General features: G+C 44.2%; 2 protein-coding genes across 2 annotated transcripts in view; one reads left to right on the top strand and one right to left on the bottom strand.

Annotated features, from left to right (window-relative positions):
- Tfap2e (transcription factor AP-2 epsilon) overlaps positions 1-1,401 on the top strand; it is a 20,695-nt gene extending 19,294 nt beyond the window's left edge. Inside the window, exon 7 of the mRNA XM_055610966.1 lies at positions 1,100-1,401. Within this exon, the coding sequence (XP_055466941.1) occupies positions 1,100-1,382 (283 nt within the window). The 3' untranslated portion in view covers positions 1,383-1,401. The remainder of the gene's footprint in view (positions 1-1,099) is intronic.
- Positions 1,402-5,900: 4,499 nt separating this feature from the next.
- Positions 5,901-10,742, bottom strand: part of Psmb2 (proteasome 20S subunit beta 2) — a 31,641-nt gene continuing 26,799 nt past the window's right edge. Inside the window, exons 4-6 of the mRNA XM_055611487.1 lie at positions 9,561-9,723; positions 8,150-8,199; positions 5,901-6,141 (exon numbers count right to left, since the gene is read on the bottom strand). Of these exons, the coding sequence (XP_055467462.1) occupies positions 6,031-6,141; positions 8,150-8,199; positions 9,561-9,723 (324 nt within the window). The 3' untranslated portion in view covers positions 5,901-6,030. The remainder of the gene's footprint in view (positions 6,142-8,149; positions 8,200-9,560; positions 9,724-10,742) is intronic.

Below are 10,742 nucleotides of genomic sequence, written 5' to 3'. Positions count from 1 at the left end.
AAGGAAAGGAAAGGAAAGGAAAGGAAAGGAAAGGAAAGGAAAGGAAAAAGGAAAGGAAAAAGGAAAGGAAAGGAATCAAGAACTCTGAGGACCATCATCTGTAGGCTAAAGTCCAAATGCCTTTGAGGATCTCATAGTCTAGACCACTAAAACTGCCGGTCCAGCTGACCTTTGTGGTTTTGGCATTCAGATCACAACTCCACCCTCCCTGAGGGGTTTTCTTCCTTTAGGCAGCAAATGAACCAGACTCACGGGACTATTCAATACAGTCCTGGAAGGCCTCTTCCTGTGGTTAGAGGAGCCTGTCCAAATGGAGCCCACTTCATTCATGAATATGAATCAGCTCTTGCATCAAGTGCTTTTCTCTAAGACACATGACCAGACACAAAGATGAGTGATGATGATTCCTCTTACCTGAGTCACATATGAGTCACAAAGGAATGGAAGCAGCCATAGGCTGGATCTGTCTCATCTCCGTCACTCTGGCAAGTCACCTAATCTGTTGGAAACCATAGGATGAGGATAACGGTATAGATTTATTGGATGATGCACGATGATATATACTGTGCACACGATAGTGATCTAGGCATCAATATTTGCTGCTATTTTAATTATCCAAGGCAGATTCTGGGCTGTTCTCACACTTTCACAGAAAAGGTTCTGTGAAGCAATGTGTTTGGGATGGAAGAAGGGATCACAGAAAGTTTAAGGTAATAGGCAGCTGAGCTGTACTCATTTAAGGGAGAGAAATCAGGGCATTAGCACATGCTATTTCCAGGTGTGTAGCACTAAACTCCTAACTTCTGGGCGAGTCAATTTCCATTTTTGCAAAATGGTATGATTGTTACTTGTAGGCTATTGGGAAGGTCAAACTATATAGATAATGCAAAGAATCCAGTAAATTGCTGGGTGAGTGTCCCACGCCTTTAATCCCAGCATTTGGAAGATAGAGGCATATTGTGTCTCAGGCCAGCCTGTCTACAGAGTTCTTGGATAGCCAGGGCTACATAGAGAGACCCAGTCTGAAAAAGTCAGCAAGTAGGTCCTCCTCTGGCATTAGAACCTTGTTCTTTAACCTTTAACTCTTCTTCCTCACCAGGCAGATCTGCAAGGAGTTTGTGGATTTGATGGCTCAGGACCGCTCCCCACTAGGCAACAGCCGCCCAGCACTCATCCTGGAGCCCGGGGTGCAGAGCTGTCTGACACACTTCAGTCTCATTACTCATGGCTTCGGTGGGCCTGCCATCTGTGCCGCCCTTACTGCCTTCCAGAACTACCTGCTAGAGTCACTCAAAGGACTGGACAAGATGTTTATAAGCAATGCTGGCAGTGGGCATGGAGAAACCAAGGCTTCAGAGAAGGATGCCAAGCATCGGAAGTAACTGTCTCTTGTTCCCTAGCTAAGTGACTCCCAGTGCCTGAGAGGGGCCTTGGCTCCTGGGGGTGGCCTTGAAAAGACTAAAAGGTGGGATTCCATTCAGGCCAGAGAGAACGTTTATCCAGTAAGCCTAGAGTGGGACCTGGTTGGGTAAAGCAAGGAGGGCGTTCTGTGGTTTCTGTTAAGAGCTCAGGCAGGAAACTGTCATGGATGTCTGGCTCATGGGGCACAGCCCTTCCCACTGAGATGTCTGGGCAATGGTGAGTGCCCCAAGGGGATGCTATTAACAACTCAGAGGTGTTACTGAGGAGTTAGTGACCTTGACTCCAGGTCTCCTACCCCCAGAACATGGTGCTAGGAGGTCCCAATGGGCTCTTTGGATCCTTGTGACTCATGGAGAAGAGTGGGCAGGAAAGGACCCTGAGGAACAAGATGGTACAGCACAAACCATAGAACTTGAACCCAGTCCTGTTGCTGTCTTATTTATTTATGTACAATGTAATTAAATTTGAGAAATAAAAAATGTCCAGCACAAGTTATTTATCCTGAGTTGGGAATCCATTTTACTGGCTTCTCTGCTTATGTATCAAAATGTCCACCTGAGCAGTGATGGAGGGTGTTTTTGTTCACAAAGGGCTCTAAGCTGAGAAGGGAAGAAAGGTATGTTAGGCAGCAGGCTCTTCTCAGCGTGGGTACTGATGTCAGGAGTCTACATGCAGCGTCACATCGTTATGGTATTTGTGTGTGCGTCGAGCGAATGAATACTGTATGCCTATTATTTATTGTGACTTGCTGGGCTGTCTAGTCAGTCATGCAGGGTGTTACCATGGCTGTAGGTAGACAGTGCCGATGTGAATACAGATGGCTGTTTATGTCTGTGTGTGCCTCAAGTGGGCAAAGCTTAAGTCAGCTCTCATCTTCCTGATTGTCTTTCCCTCTGCTTATGATAGACCATACCTTAAGTACACATATTCTAGGATTCACCTTACAAAACACAAATCCTTTCTTTTGCAGGTGAACTTTTTTTTGTTGTTAGTTAGGTTTTTGGTGTTTTGTTGTTTGTTTATTTTTGTTGTTGTTGTTGTTTTTAAGTCAGGGTTTCTCAGCGTAGCTCTGATTGTCCTGGAACTTACTGTGTAGATCAGGCTGGCCTTAAACTCAGAGACCCACCTGCCTCAGCCTCCCGAGTGCTGGGATTAATGGTGTGCCCCATCACCGTCCTCCAGTTAAACCTGAAAGACTGTTACATCCCTTCCTTTATTCCCTCACTCCCAACTCTTAACTCACTAATGTCCCTGCCAGTTCATTTAAATCTGTTCGCCATCAGTGATCACATCGAAGCTAAAGCAGCTTTTTTCGATTTGATGTGACTAAACAAAAAGTTGCTCTTACAAACTTGTTTTTTAAAACAGGTTTTCACATAATCCAGGATGGCTTGGATAATGGTGAGGATGAGTACTGGAATCTCAGGTGTGCCACACCTGCTCTCTTGGTCCTTCTGAAATCCCGTGTGGTTCCCAGCTTTTCCTGGCCTCATCTGCCAGTTCCCATTGTCTTCTTTGCCGGATACTTTTCCACTTGACCTCTAAATCTTGGTCCTTGGGGCCAATGTCTCCCTGGATGGTTTTACTCTGTCCGGGACTTTCTACACCACATGTATGTTGCTGACCTCTACCTTCAGCCCAGATGTCTCTGAACTGTGGGATGTGGCGCTGCTCCCACTCCCCCTGCGGCTGCTACGGCAGCCTCCCAACCAGTCTGTATTCACTGGTGTACCGCTCTCCTAAGGCTGTGGTATGCAATGAGCTGAACATAGCCTGGCTTCTCCAACCTCATCAACAATTCTCTTCATCACTTACTTTATAGCAGCCATACTAATGTCTTTCTGTTCCTCAGACGTCATGTGTCAGGGCCACTGCTCACATTGTTCCCTTTGCCTGGAACATTCTTCCCCCAGTATTTGCACATGTACTGTTAGACAAAGATGTTGGGGTCTTTAACAGTCCAAGGATGTGCCTTATTTTCTCAAGAGATTTTTTTGAGACAGCGTCTCTGAATCCCAAGACGAGCTCCACCTCACTATGTAGCTGAGGATAGCTGGCTCTCTTGACTATACACTCCAAAACTGGGAACAACACCATACCTGGTTTATGCAGTACCAGAGACAAACCCAGGGCCTTCTCTATGCTAGACAAGCACTGCACCAATTGAGTTCTCAAACTGTCTTAAGCCATAATCCATCCATGCAAAAGAATGAGAGAATGAAGGCGTATACTCTCCGTTAACCAAAATCTCTGCTCCGGCAAGACATTAGAATATTAAAATTATCAGACTGCTAGAAATGGTGGCACACACATTTAATCCCAACACTCAAGAGAAAGCGGCAGGGGGATCTTTGTGAGTTCAAGGCCAGCCTGGTTTACATAGTGAGTTCCAGGACAGCCAGGCAGGTCTATACACTGAGATTCTGTTCAAAAACAAGAAAACTCAAGGAAAGCTCATTAAGTGAAGGCGTGTAAGCTTGACTACCCAAGCTTGCTTCCCAGAACCCACATAAAAGTGGAAGAACAAACGTCACAAAGTTGTCTGACCAAGACAAATATATATAAACACAATTTTTAAAATAAAAAAACTCTACCTCCTTTAGAAAAATAGAGAACTAAAAAAACAAAACAAAACAAACCCAAAAAACTCAAATTATGACTAGCCTTTATTTTTGTGTGTGATGCGGCAGATCAAACTCAGAGTCTGACACTTGTTAAGCAGGTACTCGACTATTGAGCCACCGCATGTATATTTGTATCCTCACTTATTTTTGTATTATGTGCATTGGTGTTTTAACTTCTGTCTGTGTGAGGGTATCAGGTCCCCGGAACTGGAGCTACAGACAGTTGTGAACCACCAAGTGGATGCTGAGAATTGAACCTGGGTCTTCTGAAAGAGCAGTCAGTGGTCTTAACTGCTGAGCCATTTCTCCAGCCCCTACCTCTGTCTTTAAAAAACAAGAGCACTGTCTGCTCTTCCATAGGTTCTGAGTTCAATTCCCAGCAACCATAGGGTGGCTAACAACAATCTATATTAGAATCTGATGCCTTCTGACATGCAGGTATACATGCAGATAGAGTATTTATACATAAAATACATACATAAAATCTTTCTTAAAAATGGATATCAAGGCTTAAAAAAAAAATAGGAAAGAAAACTGGACCTCAGCTGGAGGGATGGCTTAGCAGTGAAGAATACTTGCACTCTTCCAGAGGACCTGGGTTTTGATTGCCAGGACCCACATGACAGCTCAAAACCATCTGTAAACTCCAGTCACAGGGGATCTCATGTCTTTTTCTGGCACCAGGCTCAAACATGGTGCATACATGCAGGCATACAGCCATACACTAAAGACAAATAAAATAAAAAGTACACAGGTAAACAAGCAAGTAAGCAAGCAGGGCCTACAGGCAAAACCCCATAATCCTATTGAGTAGTGAGGCTGAGGCAAGAAGATCACAAGTTCAAGACCAGCCTGAATTACATAGCTAGTTCAAAGCCAGGACAGGCAAATTAGTGAGACTTTGTCACAAAACAAAAAGTAAAAAGAGGGTTGAGGATGGAGTTCGGTGGCTGAGCTCTAGGCTACCATTGCGAGGCTCTGGGTTCCATCTCTGATATGCTCTTTGTCAACACACAAGGTACAAAGGCCAGGCATAGTGTGAAGCAGGCCTATATCCAGTTCTTGGAAAGTGGAGAAAGAATGATAAAGGGTTGAAGGCCATCCTTAGCTACACAGAGTTCAAGACCAGCCTGGGCTACATGAAATTCCATCTCAAACAAAGAAACGTTAAGAAATTAGTAGTTGAGATGTCCTCTGAGAAAGTGATTAGATTATAACAGGAGGAATACTTTCTGTTTTTGCACTGCTGACATTTACTAAGTACATTAATTAGTCAACTGAAAAAGATTTAAGGGATGGGGACACAATTCAGTTGGTGAAATGCTTGCCCCATAAGCACAGTACTTGAGTTTGATCCCCGGAACACAAGGGCATGTTGGTGCAAGGCAGACTGGCCTCCACACTGCACACACGTTATGTATTTCAAAACAAAACAAAAGGGTTTTTTTTGTTTGTTTGTTTTTTAAAGACAGGGTCTCTCTACATAGCCCTGGTTGTCCTGGAACTCACTATGTAGACCAGGCTGGTCTCAAACTCATAGAGATCCACCTGCCTCTGACTTCTAAATGCTGGGATTAATGGTGTGCACCACCATGTCTGGCTAACAAAAAAAGATTTAAGTTTAAAGGCAAAAAGATTCACTGCTTTAGAGAGAACAAGACATTAACAAGAAAGAGACTGAATGAGCTAAATGAAAGAAGCTGGAGAGAATGCATGGCTGTGAGCTGGAAAAGCCACTTACGTCACTAACAGAGGGAGAGACAAGAACATCTCCTGGCAAGAGGATAACTCTCCTTCCAGTGCCTTTCTAAGGTAATGTTAGGTAAACTGAGACCAAAACCAAAACCAGAAAGCTCAATTTAGCTATATTCAGCTTTATTTTTTGAATTAACCATCTATCAAGAGTGCACATCAAAAAATGTAGAAAAACGAAAGGAGCCCATCAAAAAAAGTTCCCTAGTAAGTGGCAGGGAAGGATGTGATGTTAGGGTGTCTGCTTAGCAGAGAAGGTGATGTTCTCCAGAGTATGGATACCATTTTTGTCAATGACCCGAACGCTGAAGGTAGGCAGATTCAAGATGAAGCGCTTCTGGAGCTGCAGAGACATAAAGGAAATCAGTGAGCAAATGTTTACGGAATACTAACAATGTGGCAGGTTCTGTTTTAAGCTAAAAGGGTCAGGTGTAAACCTCTCCTTTTGTGAAACTGAACTGATAATCTAGTAGGAGCAGCTGGTACTATGTCACTGAAGAATGTCTAGACAGTGGCTGGAGACAGACTAGAAGGTAATGACCATGACCTGGGAATTCAGCTATGAGCCTGCCTCTGGTCAGTCAGTTGGTACACTAGCCAATCCAATGTGTATCACCACAGTCTGCTACCAATCAGTCTACGAGAACACTCTTGCCTCTAAGTCTTCAGGGAATAAGCTGCCAAGGAACCTACCTAAGAACAAACTCTGCACCCACATAGGACATCTTAGGTCTCAACAGTTTATGCTAGTCATTTAGGAGGTCAAGTTAAGAAGTGCTGTGTGCAGCTGTAGGATGGTGGGAATGATGTACACAAAACATTCCTGGAATGAGCCTTGATCCTGTCTCGTCCAGTTCAGGTTAAGGCGGTTCTGGAGGAATAGTCTACACATGTGTAAACAGGTTGTACCGCTAAGCTGACTGCTGACAAGCACAGCTCGGAAATCTTCACTTCTGTGGCTGCCCTTACTGAACACTTCCCTAAGAGACTCCAGAGAAGACATAGGCTCTCCACCTAGTCCCTTGGGAGTCTATCTGAAAATGACCTTCTCTTCAAGCTTCTGACCTCCCTCCCTCCATGTTGCTCATATCGTTTGCAACTGAGGACTGGGCAATAACAGCCCATTCCATTTCCAAAGTTCTTTCTGGCTGATGGCTTATGTTTAGAACCAAGGTCAAAGTTCAAGAAAAGGCTACAATAAGCAAACAATGGCTTCCTTTAAAATTTTTTTTTAAAGACAAGGTCTCATTTTGAAGCCTTGGTTGATCTGATACTTGCTTTGTACACCACTGGCCACCGACTCACAAAATTCACCTACCCACCTCTGCTTTTCAAATGCTAGCATTAAAGGCATGGATCCATGCCTGGCTCTAATTTTTTTAAGATCCAAGAGCAATAAAATCTCACAAGCACCTGATAGATATTACGGTGTCTTCTTCCTGTCTACCCCTTACAGTATTTGTGGATAATACTGTCTCTCAGCTGAATGGCTGAGGAACACACAAACTGATTCTTGGTAAATCCTGTGGAAAGAAGATTTAAAAAAAGGAAGAGGGAATAGGGCACTATGATCTACAAATGACAGGGTTATACAAGAGACAAACTGAGACCAACAGTGCTGCCAATGCTCTCACCTGCTGTTGCCCTCTGCTCCCACTAGACAATTAATTAATTTCCATTCTTAGGCCACAAGAAAATAAAAGAATGAAAAGTCTAATAAGGCTACTTTTTGCCAATTCAACCTATATCCTTACGCTCTTACTACAATGAGTAGAGTTTAGGGTCTTGGCCTCTCCACATCTCCACTGACCCAAAACTTCCCAGGTGCTTCCCATGGTCATCCAAATGCACCACTACAGGGAATAGCCTTTATAGGTGGCACAACAGAGAGTATAAAGTCTAGGGTGTAGGGTCTTACAGTAGGGGCCTGGCTATTACCTGTATTACAATCACTTGGTTGCCAGTTAAAAACAAGACTCAGTCCTGTCTACCTACAACAGATTCAGAATTGGGCGTTGGGGCCTACCAGGGATAAGAAAAGTTCCCCCAAGATGATTCATAAACACAGTGACTTTTGAGGATCACGAGACTGGGTGAACCAGAAAGGAAATGTAATTAATTTAATTGAGTTGTAATTAAACTGTAAAACTGACACTGATGAGGTGATCCATGAGAGAAAAAAATAAGCCTATTTCCCACAATCAACCTCCACCATTGGTGGTAACTTCGCATCTGGTCAGTGGGCATTTATTACACCTTCTGGCAAGGAGCAGAAAACAGCAACCAAGAACAGGAATGGTATTTCAAACTAAGACGAAACATTCCTTCAGGATCCCCTGGGAGCTACTTACCTCCTCCAGACATTTCTTAAGAAGCTCCACTGCCCTCTCACGTGAGATAGCTGAAAGAGAACACAGAGGCCAAGCACTGAAGGCTGTCAAGCGTGCAGCTCTTAACAGCTTGTGATTAAGTCTCAAACTTCCTCAGGTCTGAGAGGCACACAATTGGAAAAGGCAAAACATGCTCAGACTTCGAGCCTGCAACAAACTTACTCCATATGCAGAAAAGGGTGCCCCAGACCCAGTGCTCCCATAGCCGCAAGCCATTACAAATTGATTTGCTACAGAGAAGGCTAAGCATGACGGAATTCTGTCTCCCTGACCTGGACCCGCCTCTGAAGAAGTCCAGCAGCCTGCCTCTTTTTCATAGCTCGCTCTCACCAGCCCCCTTTAGTCCAGGGCTTAAATCAATTCCATCTGCCCTTGCCAGCTGCAAATCAGGGAAAGGGAGGACAAGGCCAGAGTTTCATCCTCACTCTCCCAGCTGGGTCTTAGTTTAACAATGGGAAGACAATTAAGAGGATGGGATGGAGACTCTTCTAAACAGGATCCAAAGGGATTGTTGGTAGGCATGGCAAACTGGGATGACATATTATGCATTAGGCTTCAAGGGTGGCTGGTGGTTACTTTGGTTGGGGAATCAGCTGTATTACTGACAGATGCCAAATCAAGAGACAGTCACCAGGAGGCCAGGCTAATTCTTTTCAGGATTCGGCCTGAAGCTCTAGCATGGCTAAGGTTGAATGAGAGGGCAGCACTGAAAAGAGAATGCCGATTGTTATGATGCTGACAGGAAAGATTGGGGTGTAAGGAGAAAAGTGGTTAACTGTGCTGCAACGATAGCCTTGAAAGCTAGGAATCTCAAGTTCTTTCCACAGTGGCTACAGCTGAACCTGAGTTTGAGGCCGGAAGACAGAAATTAGTACAAAAGCACTGTTCATCTCAAGTTTCGTCAAGCTGACAGTTTAGGTACAAGTAAAGAAAAGTAAAGGGAGCAGTCTTCAAAAGCTCTGATGTCTAAAGAAGTCCTCACAAGTTCAAAACATATCCATAAACTGCCTGATTTGGCCCCTCACTCTCTATAGCTGTTAATAATCACCTAGGTAGAGGAAAAGGAATATAAGTGAAGTTACAGAACTGAAATAAAAAATGTTTCATTCATGATGACATTTACTCCAGAATCCTTTAAAACAAAAGTAAAACCCAGCTCCAGAGATAGCAGTATCTTATTTTGGTTGGCAGGAAGGCTTTTATCATTAAGGTTTTTGAAGGCTGTAATTATCCACAAAAGAGAGAACAGCTTCCAGAGAAGAGCTACCCTCTGTCTAGAATGCAGCCAGCCAACTCCAAAGTTTGATAAGAGTGAGAAGCAGCTAAGGGCTGGGCTCTGCTACTGGTCTCTTCCTAGAGTGCTAGGACTTACTTGGTGTGTAGTATCGGTCAAGGATACTGAGAGTCAGGAAGGCACCATAGCCATGAGCTGCAAAAGGAGCCTTGGCCAAGGCTGCTAGGTAGTCCATGTAGTACAGTGCTGGCCCTTCGTGCTCATCATAGCCAGCCAGGAGGAGGTTCACGTGGTATGGGGTCTGCCAAGGGAAGACATTTGCTGATTAGGGCATGAACAAAAGTATTCCGGCTCTTGACAAATAAGAAGATATTAGCAGCAACTGGCTAACCACAGTGGAAATAAACATGCAAACCTGGAGGACTTTGAGAATGGTCAGAGCTAAAGGAAAAGATCTTTGTTTCTATTTAGAGCCTAAGGAGAAGAGCCTGATATGGGTAATGGAGATGGCTCAACAGGCAAGGGGACTTACAGCCAAGCCTAATGATGCCATCCCTAGAACCTGACTCCCATAAGTTCAGCACGCACGCGCACACACACACACACACACACACCCATATAGAACCACACACAGGTTTTTAAGAGACCGATATAAAAGCACTTTTTTTTTTTGTATGAAAGATACTTATTTTGGGGGAAGGGAATCAGAAGAGAGGGCCTGAGTGAGCCATGAGGGCAGAGAGAGACAGAGGGACAGAGAGGAGGGGAGAGGGCATCCCAACAGAAAACAAAAGCCAGAGAGCAAGAGAAGACAGAAAGAGCATAAAAGTACTTCTAAGGCTCAGATGGCTCTTGGGTCATTCTTTACTTTACTTGGTTTCAGTCACTGAAACCAAGGGCCTGGAATAATGGTACACACCTTTAATTTCAGAACTTGGAAGACAAAGGCAGGCAGATCTCTCCAAGTTCCAGGTCAGCCCGGGCTACATAGTGAGACCCTGTTTTAAACAACAACAACAAAAAGAGACCAATAAACACAATTATGTGTCAGGCCAGAAACTGCTTCCAATCATGTCATTCAAAATAAGCAAGCTTGGTTGGGCGTGGTGGTGCACGCCTGTAATCCCAGCATTTTGGGAGGCAGAGGCAAGAGGATCTCCGTGAGTTTGAGGCCAGCCTGGTCTACAAAGTGAGTCCAAGACAGCCAAGGCTACACAGTGAAACCCTGTCCTGAAAAAAAGTGAAAAAGAAGAAGAAGAAGAAGAAGAAGAAGAAGAAGAAGAAGAAGAAGAAGAAGAAGAAGAAGAAGAAGAAGAAGAA

This window comes from Psammomys obesus, unplaced genomic scaffold (assembly GCF_907164565.1).
Source record: "Psammomys obesus unplaced genomic scaffold, mPsaObe1.curated_primary_1811, whole genome shotgun sequence".
NCBI lineage: Eukaryota > Metazoa > Chordata > Mammalia > Rodentia > Muridae > Psammomys > Psammomys obesus.
This window is presented reverse-complemented; position numbering and strand designations above follow the sequence as displayed.